Source organism: Vipera ursinii, assembly GCF_947247035.1.
Source record: "Vipera ursinii genome assembly, chromosome: 6".
Taxonomy (NCBI): Eukaryota; Metazoa; Chordata; class Lepidosauria; order Squamata; family Viperidae; genus Vipera; species Vipera ursinii.
In genome coordinates, this window is record NC_139515.1 from 10,453,016 (window position 1) to 10,477,775 (window position 24,760).

Sequence of the window (24,760 nt, forward strand, 5' to 3'; positions counted from 1 at the left end):
TATGACCACAATTTCTTGGCGGTGTCTAGACTCTAATCTCGATGCCCCCCCCGTTCTTCCCTCCCTACCCTACCTACTGGTCAGCCTCGGGGCTACCTGCCGATAACGTTCTGTAGAAAAAATAAATGTCTGGCTGGAGAGCAGATTCCTCTTGACCTGATTTTAAGCTTTTTAAATCCTTTTCCAAGAAGTTCGCATATTTTTGCACAATGAGATTACGAGTCTAGGCCAGCTGCCTCTAAAGTTCACGCCACATTTAATCTAAATTCCATAGAAGTCTCTTGGCCATACCTATAATAAACACACCGATGTAAGTGCAGAAGGATTGGAAGCTGTCACCGTCCTGTTCAGGTTGTTAAGTTTCCCAGAGAAAACTGGCCAGCTGATGGCTCTCTAAAAGGGCATAATTCTGGGAGAGTTGTAGCCATCCACAACTGAAGGCTCTTCTCTGATCTTGGTTCTGCACAGCATTAAAGATCTTGGATCTCGTTGATTCCAGAGGGCAAACGCTGTTCATGGCCCTTTGTTTCTTTTTTCCCCCCCCAGTTCTTTTTTATGCGCTGACCTGGGAAGGGCACCATTTAAAATGATTAATTTGGACCGAATGCATTATAAATGAGTTGGGCCAATTGGAAACGAGAAGAATCAGAGCTCCAAACATTTGCTGGAGGTTGTTATGTTGTGTAACTTGGCTCTGTTCTGCACTGAAGCGTAACTGAATTGCTCTGGCACCCTCCATCCTTTCTAAAAACTGAAAATACTTTCCTGGGTTGCTTTTAAAAGCCTGTTTTCTTTTGCAGTATTTCTTTTACTCTGTCACTGCTGGACAGGTAGGTTGTGACTGGGGCGAACAGTCTTTATGTAGCCAAGAAATAGGCAAGGGAAGTGCTAACCAGGCTAGCTTTGGTCTAAAATACATACAATAATGTGTTTGGCTATAATTATATCAGTGTAGTCAAAGGGACACGGTGGCTCAGTGGGTTAGGACGCTGAGCTTGTCGATCAGAAGGTCGGCAGTTTGGCGGGTTGAATCCCGAGTGCCGCGTAACAGAGTGAGCGCCTGTTACCCGTCCCAGCTTCTGGCAACCTAGCAGTTCGAAAGCACATAAAAATGCAAGTAGAAAAATAGGGACCACTACGGTGGGAAGGTAACAGCGTTCCGTGCGCCTTTGGCGTCTAGTCATGCCGGCCACATGACCACGGAGACGTCCTCGGACAAGCGCTGGCTCTTCGGCTGTGAAATGGAGATGAGCACCGGCCCCTAGAGTCGGAAATCACTAGCACGCATGTGCGGGGGAACCTTTACCTTTACCTTTTAGTCAATGGATGTGTACGCGAACCAAATTAATCATGTCTCCAGTTGCACCCAATTGGCAATTCTTTTTTCTCAGTCACCTTGCTAGAATATTACATTCAGCTCTTTCCTGGCCCATCCTCAGCTGTACCAGTGTTAAAAGAGAATATTCTCTCTTTTTCTGACAGGAAAAATCAGCAGTGGAGACAGCAAATGTTGTATTTGTAGAGCTTTGTGTCAAATCAGGAAAGGGTGAAGAGCATTTGAACAAAGGCTCCTAGGAGTTGAGCTTCTTCAAACAGAGCCCTGCATGCAAACTCTACATTAGTTAAAGACATCTGTAAAGCAGATTGAAACTCATAATCTGCTCTACTTCTTCTTCTCTTCTTTATCTGGCTTTAACTCCAAAAGGAAGTACATAACACTCTTTCCTTCAATATTCCCTCCCAACAGAGAAAAAAAAGTTAGGGCCAGGAACCAAATCAGCTCCAGAGCTTCCATGGCTGAAGTGTTTCCTGGGTCTCCTCAAACTCTGAATCTCCTCAGACTCTGGATCTCCTCAGTCCTCATTCAACAATATAACAACTGACTCTCTTCAAATACAGACTGGCTCTCACCTGAAGCATTGAACCAATGGATGTGTCTTCTTTCTATGCAGGATGTCACGTTCAGATTTAATTCTCACCACTTGGAATCTGGAAGATTGAAATGTCCCTTTGACCCTCAGCAGCCTTTTGCATCTGTCATGGCAGGTAAGAACTCTGAGGTGATTTTTTTTATTATTCATTTGGCTAAGATTGATATTTTTTGAGTTTTTCTCCTCGTTTTTTCTTTTCTTTTAAAATGTGTTGCTTTTTTCATTCCTTTCTGCTGGATCTCGTAATAACTAGACTGGATTAGGTAAGAACTCTGAGGTGATTTATTTTATTATTCATTTGGCTAAGATTGATATTTTTTGAGTTTTTCTCCTCGTTTTTTCTTTTCTTTTAAAATGTGTTGCTTTTTTCATTCCTTTCTGCTGGATCTCGTAATAACTAGACTGGATTAGTCACCGTTAGTCTTCGCTAAACTGGTCAAGCTGGGAGAAAGAAAGGAAGTCCTGGAGCAGAGGTCTACGTTCTCCAGAAGCTCCTCCTTTCAGATCAAGATGCTTATCTGCTCAGATTGACCATTATTAATCAGTGTACACTATGGGAGCAAGATATCTTCCTTGGAAATATATTAGGGGGCAGAGGGGGAAGGAAAGTTCTGGAAGCATGTCCTACCTTGCAGGGCTGGAACTAAGAAAGCCTTCCTTCTGGTGGGCCTATACATTATAATCAATAAAACTTTGTATCATTTTTGTTACGGTAAAATGACACTGTTGAGTTATGATTAAGTGAAAACTTTGGAGTAAGGCCAGTGTTTCCTGGTACGGCCTCACAGATGTGTTTAGTAATTCATATTCCTGAGAAGCTTCACGGAGTGAGCAGCAGACTCTTTTCACTGCATTGCACGTAAAAATAATCAGGAGGAGCAGAGCCTTGCCTTAGCTAGAAAACATTTGCAAGCTCAGTAGATTTTTCTAGTTTCTAGGACAGCTTGCAAAAACACCTGCTTGGCTGATCTCTTGAATTATCTTGGAAGATACAACTTGCTATCCTCTGCCTGCCAATTTCTATCACTGAAGCCATCATGAGGCCCTAAAAAAGCTGGGCATAAACCTCACCAACTAATAAATAAATATCCATGCATAGAACAGAGGTTCGCACTATCTGTTAAGGACTTGGAGGAGAGAGAGAAAGACAGACACTCTTAGCTTCCATGGCAAATGTTAAGAGTTTAAAATGCGTTGCCAACTGACAATCGAGATGGCGTATAAACAAATATTAATTGTTTTAAAATATTTTAAGGAGATTATTATAAATGGTGGAATAAGATTATTCATGCACATATACCTTCTGCAGGCGCAGGAAAACTGCACCGTTCAAGTTCAGAGATTAACACAATTGAAGTGGGTGAAATCTGTTGCTTAAGCATAGCAACGGAAATGCAATTGGTTTGTTATGTTCTACAAGAATTTAATATTAAGAATTGGATTGTGAGGGCGTAAATACTAAAACTGACCTTCTTTCTCGCCTTAAAGTCACATTCTGAAGAACAACAGCTAAGACTATTGATCAATGGTGGAACAAAGCTTTTTCAACCATAATGTTGCAAATTAGCTTCTGAGACTACAAGATTTGGAAAGAATCAAAATTCAGCGATCTGCCTGCAGATTCATTATGCTTAAAAAAAATATGAGGTCTGTTTAACTTCTTTAAAAGCCTGTCTGAATGTCTGCTATGGCTCAGGTTTCAATACCGATTCGTCTATATTGACAAATCTATACATTTTTGTCTGGGCTGTGCCCCATGTATGACTGTTGGTGTGTTGGTGTGTTTTTTAATCAGAGAACTACACCGCAAAACCAGAGAAGTGCAGCTCTTCCCATGCAAATCAGAGAAGTTTGCAGAAAAAAAAATGCAAGTCCGAGGACTCTCTCTGGCCAAATCCTAGCTTTGACATACACTGTATTTGTACATGGCTTCCAAAGGGACCTCTGAAGTCTCTGGGCTAAGTGCATTTCATGTGGAAGAAAAGCCTGCCCTTATTGTATTGCTAAAATCCTAGCCTAAAGCACTATGTCAAAGTACAATATCGCTCTGTCTTCTTCCTGCCTTAGAATCATACTTGGTGGAGTCAGATATCTGCCATCCTGGAATGCTAGACTAATCTCTTCACTTCAACACTACCAAGAATTTCCTTTGACATGCTGCTGCTTTTCTACCTTTTTTTGGGGGGGGGGCAGTTTCATTTAACTTGTCCATCAAGTTATAATATCTTGTTGTAAGATAAAAAGAATGTACCTGACATTTTTCCCCTGTTTAATTTATGGCAGAAGAGATGTTATAGTCTTGTTTCTTTGAAGGATTGGTCACAGTTCAAAAAGAGAATATGATAAATATTCGCCCTTTATTCTCAGATAATGAGGTGGATAATTCTGAATCTTGACCTTTCTAAGGTCTAAGTCATCCATTATTATTTTTTAAAAAAAAAGAAAGAAAGAAAGAAAGAACCCAAAACAGTAGGGATTGTCTATCTTGAAATGCCTTACTTTTTCGAAGTGGTAGTAGAAGGTCTATTTACATGATTATTGGGAGAATCTCTTGTCTTCTTTTCTTGATGAGATTCCAGTAGATAGCAAATTTCTCAAGATATCTTGTCCTCTTTGGAAATGTCACAGGGCAGATGACATTTTAAAGAGTTGAATGAGTGGAAGCTTAAGATAACTAAAGCTGAATCTGTAAAGCTAAGTTCTGATTCACTTACTTCCTAAAGTATGTTTCTAATACTAGAGATTCGCAAAACTGAACTGAAAATCCCCTTATCTGAGAATGAGTCTTTGCCAGTTAAATATAATCACTTTTCTCTGGTCTTAAAACTGTAAGAAATCCACTAATCAAGCTTCAAAACAAAATTGTGCATGGAGAAGGCAGAGGAAATTTATGGTTCACGGGGTGGAATTGGATTGAATCATATCTTGTAAGCTGCACCCTGGATGTACGCATAATAATATATCTTCCTCACAACAGAACAGATTATAGCAGGATCTGGTAAACAAAATCACATTAAAATCTTGTCAGAAGCAACCAGATCTGTTTATATATTGCAATTTAACTTTTATTATGGAAGCCTAGTTATACACCTTTAATCCAAAGCCAGCTAGCTTGCTAGCTAGCCATTTAAAGAAGAATTAAGAATTGCATGAGCAAACTTAAGGCTGATTATTTTGCAGTTAAGACATCGTGTCTCTTAGAGATACACAATTTGCCCATTAGGTCATTAACCATTGGGCTCTAGCTACTTTTTGATACTGGCCACATTAGTGATGATTTGCAAATCATAATCAATAAATCCTGGTTTTTCTAGTCACCCTCTGAAAGTTTTACGTTCGAAAGCACGTAAAAAATGCAAGTAGAAAAATAGGGACCACTACGGTGGGAAGGTAACAGCGTTTCGTGCGCCTTTGGAGTCTAGTCATGCCGGCCACATGACCACGGAGACGTCCTCGGACAAGCGCTGGCTCTTCGGCTTTGAAACGGAGATGAGCACCGGCCCCTAGAGTCGGAAACGACTAGCACACATGTGTGGGGGAACCTTTACCTTTACCTTTACCTCTGAAAGGACCCCAAATTCCTTTTCAGAAAGGCCTGTAGATGTCACATTCGCCTCTTTTCCCATACAATTGGCACCTTTGGATTGTCTGGCCAAAGCAAGGAACACAGTTGGCACCTTTGGATTGCCTGGCCAAAGCAAGGAATCTGAATTTGTGGCAGTGCATTAGATCAGTACAGATCTAATTAGATCACTACAATCAGTGTTTTTTTTTTGTAAAAGAAAAAGGTGCCAGAACTCACACATGACATACAACCTGCCTTGCCTACCCTACAAGGTTCCATCCAAAAAAGGTGCCGGAACTCCGTTCTGAGCGTTCTATGAGAAAAAAAGCCCTGACTACAATAATATCAATTAACAATGGTTGAGTCCACCAGAAGGGCAAGAATTGGAGGAGGAGGAGGAGGAGGAGGAGGAGGAGGAGGAGGATTACAAAGAGATGGATGTCTTCTCACTATGTCTCTCCAATTCAGGGCTTATTTCTAACTCAGTTGAACTCTCCAGTGTTAATTCAAGAAGCAGTGGAGATCTGGATTGGAAAATACTCATTCTATATTGTCATTTAGATATAGGCTCTTTGTGACTTTAGCTTGACCCTGGCACTCCTTATCCAGGGCCAAGTCAAATTAAAGGCCTCCACACACCATCCTATAATAAACTGTTTTAAGATGGTAGAGTGCTCCTATTGTGGCCTGCAAAGCTTTCAATACATCACCACAAACATCTGGACTGGGAACCTCTCATGCTTTCCATGAAAGCCATAGAGGAACTTCCCACCCAGTCAGAGCTAGTGCAGCTTAAAGTAGACACCCTGCAGCCATGGTAAAATATAAACCAAGCCCTTAATCTTCAGGTTTTTTATATGTGGAGAGACAGGCCACAGAAGTGTCAGGAACAAAAACAAAACAAAGAAATTCCTCTTTCAAAAGCTTTTCACTTTTATGGAGAACTTTCACAATTTCTTTCCATGTGGATGTTTATTGTGAGAACTACTCTTGAAAAAGGACAAGCAATAATTGAATGATGCCAAATTAAACCATATAATACGAATCCTTCCTTGACTGGATTCTCTTTTTCAAAAGCCGACTCTTACATGTCAGACGTAGCACTTTTGATGCTGATGCTTCCCCCCCCCCACTATTTGAAGTTTACTTTTTAATCACCAGCTTTTCCCAAGTGGTCTACACAAAATAACAGACGTGGGGGAGAACAAAGAAGAAGGCTAGTGTTGAAAGGACCTTGTCATCAAAAGTTAAAGCAGGGATGGGTTGCTTCTTTTAGCCCTTTGACTTATCCATCATTTAGTCTGTCTGTCAATAGGCAGACTTTCATTATGCTATTCCTTCTTCATTATGGAATTTTACTTGCTAGAATGTGTTTTTGTTATTGTAAGAGAAAGAAAGAAAGAAAGAAAGAAAGAAAGAAAGAAAGAAAGAAAGAAAGAAAGAAAGAAAGAAAGAGAAAGAGAAAGAAAGAAAGAAAGAAAGAGAAGAGAGAGAGAGAGAGAGAGAGAGAGAGAGAGAGAGAGAGAGAGAGAGAGTTGGACTTGTTCAAGCACCACGGATAGAAAGAAAATAATTGTTGTATACATCTTCCCTTCCCTTCCTTTCCATTCCATTCCATTCCATTCATGCGAGATATAATTTATTGAAATAAATCCTCTGGAATCCACTAGGTTTGGCAACAGTTCCTTGTTTTATCTTGCTGAAGTAGCTTCTTCTGGACCCTGATGTTCTACCTTTCTTCTTCCTTCCTATCTTCCTTCCTATCATCCACAGCCACTGATAGAAAAATATAAGGCATGTTAAGAAAGTCCGGGAAACTAAAACTCCTGCTTGATGCTTCAAATATAAGTCACCCAAACTGCCTCTGAAAACCCAACCTGATCTGATGCCCTCCAGATATTTTGGTTGATCTCCAAGCTGTCATCCAAACATCTGCAGGAAATTAATTTGAAGAAGGTTGATATAGTAGCATCAACAATGCACATGAGCACGTACACACCCATAGTGTTTCTTTAAGGTAAGCAACACTATGCAAGAAGCGGGTGGGGGGAAGCAGGAAGTAATAAGTGGGGGGAAAAAATATAAAAACAGGAGTGAAAAAAAATAAATCCAGCTCTAGTTTACTTCCATGCTGTGGACTCCACCTCTCCATAATTTCTGTTGTTGCAAACATTCCTTCCTTCTCTCGTTCCTAGGCATTCTTTTGTGCATTTTTGTTCTGCAAACTCTTCACCTCTCTCTCACCGAGGCTCTTGATTATTCCCTCCAAGTGGAATTTCTCTCGCTCTCAACCCATTCACTCAGACTGAATGATTAAAGCCTTAATTTTGGACATTTATCCTGGATAAAAACGGCTTGTTTTACCATTAGATGACTATGGAAAAAGAAATTATCCACAAATACCAGCCAAGAAATGTTTAAATAAATTAAGATCAAACGTGTGTAAAAAAAAAAAATCAGCAGAGACAATTTTGCTTATGTGGATAATTTTCCTCCTAAAATTGTTGCACGTGTATGAGATTTCAATAGGTATGGGATTGAGGGAGGGAGATCTTAGGGAGTCGTATTTCTCACTGTGACTCTGTCTGGACTTGAAGATCAGAAAGAAATCTCTTTCAATGGTGCTTCCAAACACCCAAAGTCATTTTTTTTTGCACTGTTGGAGAGAGATAGTTCTTCATCCAGCCTTTCTGCTGTTTTCAATGTGTGTGCACACACAATTGACTCCAGGTGACTGTCTCAATAAACTGTGCAGACTTTTTGGCAAGTTTTTTTTTTTTCCCAGAAGTTGTTTGCCACTGCTCCTTCCTAAGGTGTGACTGGTCTAAAGTCATCCATCTAGCTTTGTGTCTAAGGCAGGATCAGAACTCATGCTCTCTTTGGTTTCTAATCTGATGCCTTAACCACTAGACCAGCAGTTCCCAATCTTTGCTGCTTGGCGGCCCAGCTGGGGGGGAGAGAAGGGAACTGGGCTGAGCGAGTGGCGGGTTGGTGTGCATGTGCACCACTCAACTTGCGCAAGCGGCGGGCCGGCACGCACACACGTGAAGTGCCCACCAGCCCACCACTCATCCAAGTTGAGCTGTGTGCATGCATGCTCCGGCCAGCCACACATGTGGCCCAATTCCGAAAAGGCCACAGCGGCCCGGGGGTAGGGGACCATCCTGGCTGTCTGTACGTCTTAATACTTTTATCTTACTATTTGAGTCTAGTGGAGGAGCTGTTAAGTGCCTTGATTGTCCTAATTATTTGGGAAGGTTGGATAGGTATAAATAATTTCTGCAAACTTGAAAATATGTTAGATGTATTTTCAAGCTTTCTTCATAAACAGATAACTATATGTGCGTCATGTGTTCCCGTGCAAATAAAGTGCTATGCAAAATATGAAAAAGTGAAAGATTAATCAATTGTATATGAATTCATCCATTTCTTTTTGTTCTTTAAACTCAGGTATTACGGTTTGTAGTCTTTTTGATCTTATGAAAGTTGATCTTTTAGTTTAGTTCTGATTTTTCTGATTTAGAGAAAAATATGAGCAGAACTAATTATGCTGCAGCAAAAAAATATTTTGTAGCGTTGTAACATTTACCACACTGCATTGAGAGCTATAGATCTCTCCCTTGCTTGTTTTTGATTTTAGGAACTTTATTTTATTTATTTGTATTTAAATTTATTAGCTGCCCAACACCAATGGAGTCTGCTAAAGGAGGTACCAGCAGAGGTTTCTGCCCAGTGTTTGTGTGTTTTTTTTTAAAAAAATAATACAAGATGGTGGCCACAATCTGCCTCCAGAGGCGGTGAATGCTCCAACACTGGAGATTTTTAAGAAGAGACTGGACAGTCATTTGTCTGAAATGGTATAGGGTTTCCTGCCTGAGAGGGGGGTTGGACTAGATGACCTCCAAGGTCCCTTCCAACATTTTTATATTATTATTATTATTATTATTATTATTATTATTATTATTATTATTATTATTATTATTATTATTCACAACTGGGATGGAGATACAGTTGTGTGATCATGGGCACAATCTTAACTTTATTTTTATCTACACCGCTTTTTCAAAAGGCAACTGGGCTTTGTTTTTTTTTCTTGAAGACGTTTTGCTCCTCATCCAAGAATGAAGAATGAACTGAACCGAATTGAAGAAGCTTCTTGGAAGAGGAGTGAAACGTCTTCAAGGAAACAAAGCCCAGTTACCAGGACCTGAACGACTGAGAATCTCATAGACGTGCACTTCTGGATATCCCTTTTTGTTCATGTCGACTGAAAGTAGCAGATAAAAATTCCAAATATGGAGCTGTTCTGCTTCTGAATCCTTAAGAGGAAGGCTGTGAACTTTCCAGAGACTGTTGGCTGCCCTGCATTTTCTGATTCCCAAATGCTGGAACAGGTTTTATGTATTTTTGAGCTGTATTGAACATTATTCACAAACAAAGAATATTAGGTTACCATGTATAAAGGTAAAGGTTCCCCCGCACATGCGTGCTAGTCGTTTCCGACTCTAGGGGCTGGTGCTCATCTCCGTTTCAAAACCGAAGAGCCAGTGCTTGTCCAAGGACGTCTCTGTGGTCATGTGGCCAGCATGACTAGACGCCAGAGGCGCACGGAACGCTGTTACCTTCCCACCGTAGTGGTCCCTAGTTTTCTACTTGCATTTTTACGTGCTTTCGAACTGCTTGGTTGGCAGAAGCTGGGATGAGTAACAGGCGCTCACTCTGTTATGCGGCACTCGGGATTCGACCCGCCAAACTGCCGACCTTCTGATCGACAAGCTCAGCGTCCTAACCCACTGAGCCACCGTGTCCCTAGGTTACCATGTATAAAACGCTACAAAAAGGCTGCACCACCCCAGGGACAAAGTTACGAAGTGAGCAGCACAACGGCTTGCTTCTTTTTGGAGCCAAGGGTGTGGCAAGGACATCTGACAGACGGTTTCTTCAGCAAAATACTCAGTTACAGTAAAATGATGGATTGCTTAGGGGGAAACGACCTGCGCTTGTTTCGCCGGGACCTGAAAACCTGGCTTTTCGATCTGTCTGGCCTGGACTGAGGGGGTTTTTAGTTTCAAGTTTTTAACATTGTTTTATTGTTGGGCTATTAATTAATTTAATTCTTTTTAATTCTATTTTTTATCTTAATTTTATATTGTCTTTTAAATATTGCCCTGTAAACCTGCCTGAGTCCTTCGGGAATAGGGTGGTATAGAAAACTAACTAACTAACTAAATAAATAAATAAAAAATAAAACCCACACAATGTGATTTTTTTTTCTCTCTGAAAAGAAAGCAAAATCCTATCTCCCTGGGGAAATAATGAGAAGGCTGTTTTGGAAATGCATAAAACACTTCCACTGTTGACAATTAAGGACCAAGAGGTACTACTTTGAAAAACGGGTTTCATGGTCGGTATCTTTGCGATCTTAAAATAATATTTGCTTGCAGATGGGTATCTCTACTCTGGAACAGCCTCCGATTTCCTTGGCAAGGACACGGCGCTGAGCCGATCTCTAGGCACATCGCAAGACCAACACTGCATCAGGACGGATATGTCTGAACACTACTGGCTAAACGGTAAGAGGCTTAACATGCTGCTGTGGAACGTGTTGCTTCAGAACATGGCTTTACTGAATGTGGTCCTGGGCAGGTCTGCAGAGAAAGGGATCTTTGTGATCTTTTTCTGCAGGTATCTCGACAGATCCCAACTGAACTCCCATTCAGTTCTATGTCCAGAGCACATACAACTGCGTGTTAGACATATATGTGTAGAAGCACCGGTAGAATCACAGGTTTAGATTTGAGCGGAAGCAGAAAGGAGGAAAGCTATAATGAAGTCTGGTAGAGCAAATAATTACATTCATATGTCGCGTCCTAAGTCTCTGGCCATTTTGTTAGGCTGGTGGTGCTGAGAATGGTCCCTGATTTTCAATATTAAAATAATATTTTAGAACCATGGGGGAGCAGTGGTTAGGGGGCAGTGTTTGCAGGCTGACTCTGCATTCCCACAGCCAGGAGTTCAATCCTGATGGGGCTCAAGGTCAGCTCAGTCTCTTGTCCTTCCGAGGTGGGTAAAACAAGGACCCAGATTGTTGGGGGTCAACAGGCTGACTCTGTAAACTGTTTAGAGAGGGCTGTAAAAGCACCAGGAACTGGTACATAAGTCTTAAGTGCTTTTGCTAGTGCTATTGTTGTTGTTGTTGTTGTTGTTAGCTGCGAAGTCGTGTCCGACCCATCGCAACCCTATGGACAACGTTCCTCCAGGCCTTCCTGTCCTCTACCATCTTCTGGAGTCCATTTAAGCTCACGCCTACTGCTTCAGTGACTCCATCCAGCCACCTCATTCTCTGTCGTCCACTTCTTCTATTGCCCTCAACCTTTCCCAGCATTAGGCTCTTCTCCAGGGAGTCCTTCCTTCTCATTAGGTGGCCAAAGTATTTGAGTTTTAGCTTCAGGATCTGGCCTTCTAAAGAGCAGTCGGGATTGATCTCCTCTAGGACTGACCGGTGCTATTGCTAATATATAACATTGAAGCAAGGCATTAAAGTGAGGTTGCCCAAATTTTGATCACACGACTGTAGGGATGCAATGGTCATAATTGTGGGGAACCTGTCGTAAGTCACTTCTTTCACTGCTGTTGTAACTTCAAACAGTTGCTAAACGAATGATGGTAAGCCAAGGCTTATCTGTACAAGTTGAGTCCTGAATTCTGGAGAAAAAAAATCAGTTAGGAGGAAGAGGAAGTGAAGAAATACATCAATTTAAAGCTGTTTCGCCAATGTCTCGATGGGTTTAAAGCCTGAGAAAATATAATTAAATGGTGTTACCCTGGTTCCTATTATTTTTTATTTCTTTTAGGAGCAAAGTTTATTGGAATCTTTCCTATCCCAGACACATATAATCCAGACGATGACAAAATCTATTTCTTTTTCCGAGAAGTCTCCCAAGAGAGCAGTACCTCCGACAGGGCCATTCTGTCCTATGTGGGCCGCGTCTGCAAGGTGAGCAATATGGATTTTTGTAAAATAAACCCATCACGTTGTTTCCTCAGTAAATATAAATCGCCCCAGGGAGAGAATAATTTCCCCTTAAGTAGTCTACACATCATAATAAGGGTTAATAATAAAGTCTAGAATTCATCCAGCTGGTCCTGCACTCTTAATGTGACAAGCCAGCTGTATTTGGGCACTGAAATATTTTCATAGCTGATAACGAAGTTAAGGAGCAGGCAGTTTAATTACCAGTCACTGAGAAACAGAGACTCTCTTAGCTACATCCTAATTAACCCAAGTAATCCGATTTCCCTGCAGCTCACTTCCCCATAATTTTCCTTCCCTGTTACTTTTTCATAGCAATTGGACTATATTTCCATTCAGCTTTGCCTAATATAGGTAAAGGTAAAGGTTCCCCCGCACATGCGTGCTAGTCGTTTCCGACTCTAGGGGCCGGTGCTCATCTCCGTTTCAAAGCCGAAGAGCCAGCGCTTGTCCGAGGACGTCTCCGTGGTCATGTGGCCGGCATGACTAGACGCCAAAGGCGCACGGAATGCTGTTACCTTCCCACCGTAGTGGTCCCTATTTTTCTACTTGCATTTTTACGTGCTTTCGAACTGCTAGGTTGGCAGAAGCTGGGATGAGTAACAGGCGCTCACTCTGTTACGCGGCACTTGGGATTCGACCCGCCAAACTGCTGACCTTCTGATTGACAAGCTCAGCGTCCTAACCCACTGAGCCACTGTGTCCCTTGCCTAATACGCACACACACATTATACACACACACACACACACACACACACACACACACACACACACACACACATATATATATATATATATATATATATATATATATATATATATATATATATATATATATATATATGTTAAATGTTTGTTAAGCATACTTGCTTAGTCGCAGACACGGGACAAATCTTATTTCCTGTTTCAGCCTAGCCCAAGGCCATCTACAGGCAGTAGCCACAGCAGTGGCAGCTCATATTTGTGTAATTTTTTTTTTTGGCTTGCTAACAAAGAATAAAGGGAGACCGATATGATCATTTCAAACTTATTTGTTCTGACTGACTGATGAGAACAAATAAGTTTGAAATGATCATATCGGTCTCCCTTTATACTTTGTTAGCAACCAAAAATTTTTTTTACACATACACACACACACACACACACACATAATTAAAGACTAATACTAAGAAAAACATGAGAAAGAAAAAAAAGGCAGAGAGAACGAAGTGGGGGAAAGAAAATGAAAATATAGATATATACACATACACATAGGGGGAAAAAAGTGGTGATCACATGATCAAAATTCGGATGCTTGACAAATGACTCATATTTATGATGGTTGCAGTGTCCCGGGATCACGTGATCCCCTTTTGTGACCTTCTGACAAGCAAAGTCAATGGGGAAGCCAGATTCACTAAACAACTGGGTTACTAACAAATGCAGTGATTCACTGAACAGCTGTGGCAAGAAATGTCGTAAAATAGGGCAAACTCACTTAACAAATGTTTCACTTAGCAACATAAATTTTGGGCTCAATTGTGGTTGTAACTCGAGGACTACCTGTACCTTCACACACACACACACATGTGTGTTTATGTAAAGGGATGTGTGTGTGTGGCATGTGTGTGTGTGTATGTATATGTGGTTGGGTGTCTGTGTATGTGAGAGGGTGGGTGTCTGTGTGTGTGTGTGAGAGAAAGATGTATATTATAGTGATATATATATATATATATATATATATATATATATATATATATATATATATATATATATATATATATATAAAATTTCAAAGACTATGGTCTAGTCTTCCTTCCCTGGAGCAGCCAAGAAGGATTTTTTTAAGTGCTGTCCCACTTTTGACAATATTCCCATTATTTATCATGATTAAGATCTCAAGAATTCCATAATTACTTCTACAGTCCCAGGGGAGTCTGCAGCTCATGCAGTTGCTACCTTTCAAACCACAGAGGCCCACAAATGTGACAAATGCTTTCCTCCAAATGAGGAGACTTCCAAGATGCCCAAATGCTCAATCCCATCCAGCGGAAGTGTGCAAGCAGTGCTTTGAATCCCACCCCCCACCATTGGTACATTGCACAGTTTCCTCGAAGTTAGACTGGAATCCAATTTCTTCTTTTGTTTTTCCTGAGACGTTTCAGTGACTCAGCTTCCTAGAAAAGGTGGTTATTCTTTGCAGAATTAATCTCCCAATTGTCAACCAAGGATTTTGCTCCATTGAGGCTTTGACTGAAACACCTCTTTGAAGGAAAGCCGCAAAGCGGTATCCTACTTCCGTCCACCAAGGTGCCGCATCGGCTGCAAGGTGTGAATGATCCACAGTCTCCTTCCAGCTTGCTTAATTGGATACCCCCTTTTGGAGGACTTCATCGGAGAAGAAGCTGGACCTACAGACTGAAAATTCAGGAGAAACTGTTAAATTATTTAACCCATTTGCCATCAGGAATAACAGAATAATAGGTTTGGAAGGGACCTTGGAGGTCTTCTAGTCCAGCCCCCTTCTCAGGCAGGAAACCCTATACCATTTCAGACAGATGGCTGTTCACTCTCTTCTTTAAAGGCCCCAGTGATGGAGCACCCACAACTTCTGGAGGCAATTTCCGTTCCGCTGGTTAATTGTTCTGACTGTCAGGAAATTTCTCCTTAGTTCTAGGTTGCTTCTCTCCTTGATTAGTTTCCATCCGTTGCTTCTTGTCCTGGATTCAAAGGGTGCTGCCTTTTCAGATAAAACTTTTACCAATATATTTGTCCTCCCCAGGTTCTAGATTTCTGCATGGGCTTTCTTGTTGTTGTTTTTTTCCTTTCAGTTTTCTACTTTTCTCTATTTCTATATTAATGCATATTTTACACACACACACACACACACAACATCTCATGCGCTCATGCACAAACTCTAATTTGGCTTCATGTCATTTTTCATTCAGCATATCACCAGGAGGATAATGTTATAAATTGAGAGGAAATGCTTTCAGTATTCACAATCAGGCTGAAATGCATAATTTGTCGTGACAAATGGCATTTCTGATATTTTGCTTTTAAAAAAAAAAAAGTAGTAGTAGTTATCAGCAGTTTATCTGCAGTAGCTGACATTTCTTGTTTTGCTTTGGAAAAACTGGAAGGTTCCCACTAATATCAAGTGAAATGCAGTTTTAAACCTTTGGGTTTTTTTTTGCATTTTATTTTAATTAACCACGGAGGAATGAGCTTACAAAGTGCAAAACCAATGGAGTTTTCTGTGCAAAAGACTCAGACATAAATGGCAAATCGTAAGGTATCACTGAATTGTGAATGTCTAAAATAATTAAATATTAGATTTCTAGCTCAGAACACACTTCTGCCCAGGGTCTACATAAACTTGAAGGTTTGTTTTTTTTTTTAAAAAAAACAATCTAACAAATCTGCTTAAATATTCTCATTTTAAATTCTTTTTTTCCCCCACAAAGAAAAGTAACCTTAATGGGAGCTGAGATCCTTGTTTCCTTTTAATCTAACCCTGAGATTCTTCACTGCCCTTCTAATGATAATGACCTTGATAATAAAGTCACAAACAATGTGAGAGGCTTTTGTTTTGTCTCAAATATCGCACTGATAAATTCTTACTTTCTTTGTAATTTCTTCAACTGAGATTTACACTGACCTTCTTCATTTTTTTGTGACCTGCAGAAGTGCTGAGATTATTTCCGCCAAAATTCCCAGGATGAATGCTCTCTATATTTTAAGAGTGCCTTGATTTGTGAGGCCTCTCCTGATATCATCAGTCTCCATAGGGGTTTGGCGTTAAATTTCTGAGATAATAAGGAAGTCCCTGGTGCTTTCTGAGCTGGCTAGTTTTCTTGCAGATGTTTCATGACCCAAACTAGGTTCCATCATCAATGCTAAACAGCTAGAGCAGGGGTAGGCAACCTTGGCTCTTTTATGACTTGTGGACTTCAACTCCCAGAATTCCTGAGCCAGCATGGCTCAGCTTGGAAACTTCTCCCTTTCCCCTCAGCGTGGCTGGCTCAGGAATTCTGGGAGTTGAAGTCCACGAGTCATAAAGCGGCCTAGGCCTAGGCCATAGGTAGGCAACCTTGGCTCTTTTATGGCTCGTGGACTTCAACTCCCAGAATTCCTGAGCCAGCATGGCTAAGCATGGAAACCTCTCCCTTTCCCCTCAGCGTGGCTGGCTCAGGAATTCTGGGAGTTGAAGTCCACGAGTCATAAAAGCGCCAAGGTTGCCTACCCCTGAGCTAGAGTATTGATGATGTTGCCTAGTTTGGGTCATGAAATGTCTGCAGGAAAAACCACCAAGCTCAGAGAGCACCAAGGGCCCTCATTTCCACCCTGAGCTACAAATATTCTCTCCTCTATTGATTTCTGAGACAGCACTGATTTTTGAAGGAACAATAGTTAAATAAATAATAAAATTATTCCTTCCCAAAGGTTTGGCTGCCAATTTGGAAGGGAAGGTCAGTTGAACTGGATACGTTCAGCAAGCAGGAAGAAAGGCAATTTTCATATATATCCAAAGAATTGCCATTTAGAGGAGGGAATAGACTTACTCAGAGAGCAGGACTAAAACCAAGGTTGATATTAAAAGGAAGTAGATTCAGGTTAAATAGTAGAAGGCTAGAAGGAAGTAGAAGTTACAAGGAAATAGATACAGATTGGATAGTAGAATCCAGATGGGAAGAGTTGTAGATCCAATGTAGCAGGTGTCTGATAAAAGCGGGTTGTGTCACGCTTCACTGAGGGTCTTCAAAGAGAGGACTGGATAGCCATCTTCTCCAAGCAATATGGCAGTTCCTCTAACTCAGGGGTGGGGAACTATGGCTCTTTTATGACCTGTGGACTTCAACTCCCAAAATTCCAGAGCCAGCATGGTGGTTCTGGAATTCTGGGAGTTGAAGTGCACGAGTCATAAAAGAGCCATAGTTACCCATCTCTGCTCTAACTGAATGTGGGACTGGATTAGTTTTCCTCTGAGGCAGCAGTCCCCAACTCTTTTGGCACCAGGGACCAGTTTCATGGAAGTTAGTTTTTCCATGGACCAGAGTGTGTGGGGGAGGGAGGAGCAGGTCACTAGATCCTTCGCATGCACAGTTTAAGTAGGGCTTGTGCTCCTATGATGATCTAAGCTGGAGCTGAGGCAGTGATGCTAGTGCTGGGGAGTGACTGCAAATACAGGGGAAGCTTTGCTCGCTCAACCGCCGCTCACTTCCAGCTGTGCGGCCTGGTTCCTACCAAAATTAACACCCAGTCTTCTTTTTTTCTTTTTGCCTCCCAAAAAGGCATTAGGTCTTAACTGAGGAGAATGTCTTCTCTTAGGACCACCACAGCCATGCCTCTCACACCCCGACACCTGTCGTGCTGCTACTTAACTTCTTCTGCGGCCGCTTGCTGCCACTTGCAGCCGGACGCCATGTGGCGCATTGCGCCGTTGCCGCTCCTCCCGGCAAGATGCCACATGGTGCTTTGCGCCATTTCTGCTGCTCGCGGCAGGGTGCTGCGTGGCTTTGGGGGCCGTTTCCACGAGCAATAGAAGTGGCCCGAAGCACTGCAGAAGCAGCGGAAGCAGCCCAAAGCGTGCAAGCAGCGGAAGCAGCCTGAAGCACCATGCAACATCCTATCGGGAGGAGCAGCAACGGCGCAATGCGCCACATGGCGGCCGGCCACAAGAGGCAGCAAGCGCCCACAAAAGAAATCAAGTAGTGGCGCAACAGGTGCCGGGGTGTGGGAGGCCTGGCTGTGGTGGTCCTTGCAGTAAGTTAAGCAGGTGTGGGGCATGTGAGGCAGCTTCACCCCCCCTACCCCCACCCTAGCTTGACTTTTTAGGGCTTAGTTTTGTAGTAGGGCTTATATTAGGCCCACCCCCCAAAAAAATCAAAGTAGGGTACGGGTAACAGGGATGGATCGGTCCTGGTCTATGGCCCGGGGGTTGGGGACCCCTACTCTGAGGTACATCCCAAAGGGTTAACAAGTGCAGGTGATTTCCTCCTATCTTTGTCCTAGCAGCCATCAGCTTGAAGATATATTTTTTCTTCAACTTTTGAAGACTTTTTCTTCTTTCCTAGGGTATCCCCAAATTTTAACTATTTAAAATGTTGCAGCACTTTTTTTCCCTAACCCTATTTTCCCTCTCATGGATACATAAAGTGTTTGAAACTTAAACTGATCTTTTCTGTTGTCTCTCTCTCTCTCTCCTTCCCCCCTCTCTTTCTCGTTTCACTTTCCCTCCCTACCCTTCAACAAAGTTTTAATATTTTCATGTCATGAACATTTAAGACTTATATTTTAAAAATAATATACTCCAATGGATACAAACACATATCTCTTGGTCCCCCTGGCTCTTATGCTGTTTATCAAACTGATAGATCCTTGCCTGATTGGGTTCATTTGGCAGGGGAATTATGTATGATTAACTGCAGTGACTCATGGAAGAGCTATGCCATTTTTATGCTGCAGCCCTTTAACTCATCTCAAGGGCACTCAAGGAAAACCTTTGCTAGAAATTGTGCAGATGAATTATATCCAGTAGTATGTAGCTGTCATACCTTTGCTCCGTCTATACGTTCTTATTTTCATGACCTAAGATGTTATTTACATAGATGAAAGGTATGCTTCATTTCGCAACGCATTTAATCTCTCCATTCATTTATATGTGTCTGCCTTCATTGCTCACTCATCAAGGGAGCATCCATCACATTCAGTCTCACAAAGCCTCTTTTAAGGCAGGCTGAAATCCTGAGGATTTCACAGACATGTCCGTGCGGTGTTCTTGGCAACAGTGGTTGCCACTGTCTTCTTCTGGGATGTGTTTTGACAGCCTGGGCTAACATTCAACACTAGATTTAGAGATGAGCCTCTGACTGCAAACAGTATCATCTCAGTGCTGTTATCTGCTAAGGTGTCAAGAATCATCTGGTTTCTCTTGAAGGTAAGAAGAAGGAGAAGAAGGAGAAGGAGAAAATGGGTGTGAATGATCTTCTCATGGGAAGCTTGGCAGATACCTAAGAAAAACAGATAGCTTCATATCTGAACACGTTTGTAGGCTTAAAAGATGCACAGACATTTGATTTTCCTCAAAATGCTTCATCTGACTGAACATTTCCCGTAGTTCCTTGGTGTTTGTTCTAGAGAAATTTTAGCAAGAGCTAAGCAAGTTTCTAAAAGTTACTGATGCCTGGAGAGAAGTGTCCAGCACATGAAATGCATTGCCTCCATTTGCACAAAACCCAAAAGTTTGCTACTTTTGCAGCGGGGCAAAAACACAAAGCAAAGCACCAAACACCGCCAGCTACAATACAAAACAACTGTGCTGACTGGATTTAACAAAAAAGAGTACTTGTGCAGAAGATAGGATGCACACTTTTCAAATCATAAAAAAAGCAAAAGAGCACATCTGCAACTTGCAGCAGGCGAAATCTTGCTATAAATAAAGATGATGCATATCCAGGAAAAGAAGCGGCCTAAACTTAAATCATTTAAGGTGGAAGACATGGGGCAAAATGCAAATATACTACACTTTAAAAACAGTAATTATGCTGAGCAGCTGTGTAAGTCTGTCCGGATTACAAGTGAAGTTTGAGTAAGTGGCTTATTAATTAGTGCCTGTGGCCAGGCATGTGAGGAACATCAATCACAGTGAAGTCCTGGCAGAAGAAGCAGGATGTAAGTGGAAATCAAAAGAAAAAGGGAAAAAAATGCGACATAAATATCCCTCCACTTTGCTCTGCATACCTAACTGAACCAGGGATACCAATAAAAATAATAATAAAAAAATAAAAAAAGATCGGTTATTTCACATGCTAATCAGATTTGGTAATAAATCCACTGTTTTAAAGAATACAAAAAGAGGCTTTAATTTTATCAGCCCTATAAAACTGTTGACTGTAAATGCACCATTGCTTTTATAGGTCCTCGGCAACATTTTTGGCATTTAATGAATGAAATCACCGTTTATAATGTTTCCAAGTAAGAACCTGAAATTCCGATTCAAAGATGACCAGAGGTGAACTGAGTTTTGTTCAGAGGATCCCCTTTGATCATGGTCACTCTTATAAATTATTAGGGCACTGTTTGCTTTCAATAAAGGAGAAATGTTTGCAGCTCAGGGTTCAAATGAAGGGTCCTTGGTGCTCTTTGAGCCTGGTTGTTTTCTTGCAGACGTTTCATTACCCAAACTAGGTAACGTCATCAGTGCTAGTAACTAGGCTAGACTAACACTGATGACATTACCTATTTTTGGGTAATGAAACATCTGCAAGTAAGGAGCTCTCAGTGTTCATTTTAACTGAAGATAAAGAATGCATGCATGAACACCTGAATAGTCTCTATCATCAAAGGTCATTGATATTAAAGGACAAGACTGGAAGATTTTTTCCCAAATTTGGAAAATTAGTTATATAAATCTATTTGGCTAGGAACAATCTCTTTAGCTGGAACTGTGTAGAGAGAGTTTCCTCCTTTAAATTTCTGGGAGTCTACCTCTGTGAAGATCTGACCTGGAAAGTTAACACAACTCAGGTGGCTAGAAAGGCCCAACAGAGGCTTCACTTTCTTAGGGTCTTGCGGAAGAACAGGGTAGAACAACGGCTAATGACCCTCTTTTACCGGTCTACTATAGAGAGAGTCCTCTCGTATGGTATTGTGGTTTGGTATGCTGGTCTGACAGCCGCAGACAGGAAAGCATTACAGAGGGTAGTGAGCACAGCACAAGACATTGTGGGCTGTCCCCTGACACCACTGGATGACCTCGCCAGGGCTCGCTGCCTTGGAAGAGTGAGGAAGATTCTCAGGGATGACTCGCACCCTGGACGGTATCTCTTTACTCTCCTACCATCCGGTAGGAGATATAGGAATATAGCCAGCCGTACCAACAGGCTGAAAAATAGCTTTTATCCGTGGGCTGTTAGGCTTTTAAATGGGACATAATCTTATGCAGAATTGACTTGGGAGGCTGGTGTGTGGTGTAGTTGGTTCACATAGTGTGGTGGGATGGAGGGTTTGTTGTCACTGTGTGTTGGGGGGAGAGAGCACGGAGGGGGGAGGCTCAGCTAATCTCAATGTACAGAATTGTTGTACTTTGACAATAAAGGGTTATTTATTTATTTATTTATTTATTTATTTATTTATTTATTTATTTATTTATTTAATATCTGTCCAGACATTATTATTACTGTGCTCCAGTCAATTTTTGTGTTTCTGTGGGATCCAGTTTCCATCTTGGTGGAACTTCAGCATGCACAGATTGTCATCCTGTAGATCAGACATGTCAAACACAAGGCCCGGGGGCCAGATCCGGTCCGCGAAGTGGTTTCATGTGGGCCGTGAAGCCATCCTGGAAACAGTGAGGGAACGGCCCCCACTGCCTTGGCCCTGGCCCAGAGACCCTCCTCCTGCCAGAGACCCTCAGATCTGTCCCACTCCTGCCCAGGCCCCCATAGGCACCCTTGATGCAAACGATGTAGAGCTGCCCATGCCCACCCAGTAGGCCATACGCACTTTGGCCATGCCCACCCAGTAGGCCACGCCCACTCAGGCCACACCCACCCAGCCCCCTGAGGGCAACTGCAATGCTGATGCGGCCCTCAATGAAATTGAGTTTGACACCCCTGCTGTAGATCATGGTCAGTGAGGGCTTGAATCTGAATCCTTCTACAATTTAAACATTATATTGAATAACAGCTGATTTGTGATTTCTGGGATATAATGTAATAGAGTGTTTAAACTGAAGAAGGATTCAGATTCAAGCCCTCATTGACCATGGGCTTTGTGCCAGTTAACCCAATAACTTCACCTGGTTCTTTCTATAGGATAAAATAAGCAGAATTTCCTATGTATGTCACCTTTCACTTGCATAGGGGAAAAAGAATAACAAAGGGCCAATGAAAAAGAATAAAGTAATAATGACTAATACTGTTGATGCATTTGTACTGCTATCATATCGTCCTGCACAGACCAAAGAAAAGTGCACGATAATGAGCTGAATTCTCCATTATTCTCTTTCTAATTCATCAATCTATGAGTAGTAAATTTTACTGTTTTCTTTCTTGTAGGAATTACCATATAATAGCAAATTTTCAAACTTCTTATCTTCGAAATTCTCCTTTCATTGTGTATAAGGAAGTTTGCTGTTCAAACTTTCCCAAAGGGGAAAATAACTGTTTGTTAAATATACATACGTACGTACGTACGTACATACATACTTATAATACAGTGCTGTCAATTTAATATAGCATAAGAAATGTTGGATTCCAGACTTAAGTTGCACTTTTTACAGGAATCTGTTTCTAGATATCACTAAGGTTCTGATGAATATAAAGCATATGAGACATTAAATAAAACTGTTTTAAAAAGAAACATCCTTTCTGTAGAAAGTTAGCAAAATTTCCTGCAGCTGTTTTGTGCTGATTTATAAAAAAGAGATTATGTACGGTATTGATACTTTGGTGGTCTACAATGTAATTAAATGTCTTTCTAGAGCAATACTTTTAAGAGGTCTTCTATTGAAACAATTTCTAGAATGATAACCATTTGACTTGTTGCAGCAAAAACCTGGAGTCTGGCTCATCAAACTTTGTTTAATCTTAAAAAGTTATGCAGGGGCCTTTGTTATGTATTACTAGGAGAGCTTACTCAGAGATATAATTATCCTGAGTTGCTTCTTATTCTCTTTTTTGTTCAAGAGAAGGCTCCAGTTTTCTATGTGATTATTCACTGGCTGTAAACAATCTTTCAAGGTAAATGATCTCCCTCCCATTTGACAATCTTTATGTAGGTTTCTATGATCCAAGTGCAAAGATAAACAGAGATTTTATTGCTATTTCCTTGTGCTGCCAAGCAAGGCACTTCAAGGCGAAGTACACTGTTAAGCGTGGAAGAGTTTAATAAGTGGTGGGTGCTAATAAAATGGTTATTTGTAGTGAAAAGAAGGTTCTAGAAATGCAGCAAGGCACATGGCAAGTCTTAGACCTAAAAGGCTAACAAATTCATTGTGGTTGTAATTGATCCAGTCGGAGAAGGAGACTAAATGGAGAGTCAAAATCCTAGACTCCCCTGTTTTAGCTAAAGGAACAACTTCCTGTACTTTATGAAAGATGCACAAAGGAAGTTTATCACTTCATCAGCCAAATTATATCTCTGCATTCCAAGCAGGATCAGTCAGGACTTTTTGATTCTCATCAGCTGCCCGTGGTGTAAATATAGTTTTAAAAAGGTGAGGAAGTAGTTTTAAAAAATGAACATGGGAATATAATAGCCTAGTTGGGTCTTCATTACTAACGTACTGTTCTATGTGAAAAGATAAGATCTGCTGCTGGGTTGCCAAGAATAGCTTTATATGGATTATAGCATCACCGATGGAGAACTTTGCAGATGTTTTCAAGTCCCACCTTCGTGTCAGCATAACCAGATGTTTCTGAGTAGTCCGGTAACATCTAAAACTTCTTGAACTGGACCTGTTTGTTTGTAAGCCCTCATGAAAATTGGCCTTTCAATAACATCTTGCAACTCCCAACTTCTTTTTTGTAGTCCACCCCCACCCAAAAAAATCATATTTTTGAATTTGAGGGGCAAAATGCCAAGAAACAAAGTCATGTTCTTTTGAGTTTAAAAAACAATTTAAAATCGTTAAATTTTGTACGATACTACCACATGTAGAAGATGGGATAGAATAGTTGAAGGGATTTTGGTTGGACGTCAGGAAGAGCTGGTCAACCCTGGAACAGACTGCAGTGCTTCTTAACTTTAGCAATTTTAAGATGTATGGACTTTAAGTCCCAGAATTCCCCAGCCATCATGGTTACCTAGTGATTCTGGGAGTTGAAATCCACAGATTTTAAAGTTACTGGGTTTGAGAAACATTCCACTGGGAACTCTCCTTCACTTTAAGTTTTTAGATGGACTGACCATTTGCAAATTTGGTCCTCTCTTCACATGACTTAAGTCTTCCTATTCACCAACAACTTTTTTTAAAAAAAAAAAGTTATACTTTTCTCACTTTTTTAGAATGACATAGGAGGTCAACGCAGTCTAATCAACAAGTGGACAACATTCCTGAAAGCAAGGCTGGTTTGCTCCATCCCAGGTCCTGAAGGAGCTGATACATATTTTGATGAACTTCGTAAGTGAATTTCAGTTGCAACTAATTCTTTTCTTCAGTCCTAGAACTGTAGAGTGCAGAGTTCAGTGAAGTCAGCAGTGCGAATTTTGAAAAACCTGATCTATTTGTCTTGGAAGAGAAGTCAT

The 24,760-nt window shown here is 41.2% G+C and overlaps 1 protein-coding gene across 2 annotated transcripts in view; it reads left to right on the forward strand.

Moving 5' to 3' along the window:
- The window catches only part of SEMA3D (semaphorin 3D), a 135,107-nt gene that overhangs the window by 63,113 nt on the left and 47,234 nt on the right, over positions 1–24,760 (forward strand). For both annotated transcript variants that reach the window (XM_083366266.1, XM_083366267.1), the window contains exons 6-9: positions 1,953–2,046; positions 10,941–11,069; positions 12,351–12,493; positions 24,521–24,635. In XM_083366266.1, the coding sequence (XP_083222392.1) occupies positions 1,953–2,046; positions 10,941–11,069; positions 12,351–12,493; positions 24,521–24,635 (481 nt within the window). The remainder of the gene's footprint in view (positions 1–1,952; positions 2,047–10,940; positions 11,070–12,350; positions 12,494–24,520; positions 24,636–24,760) is intronic.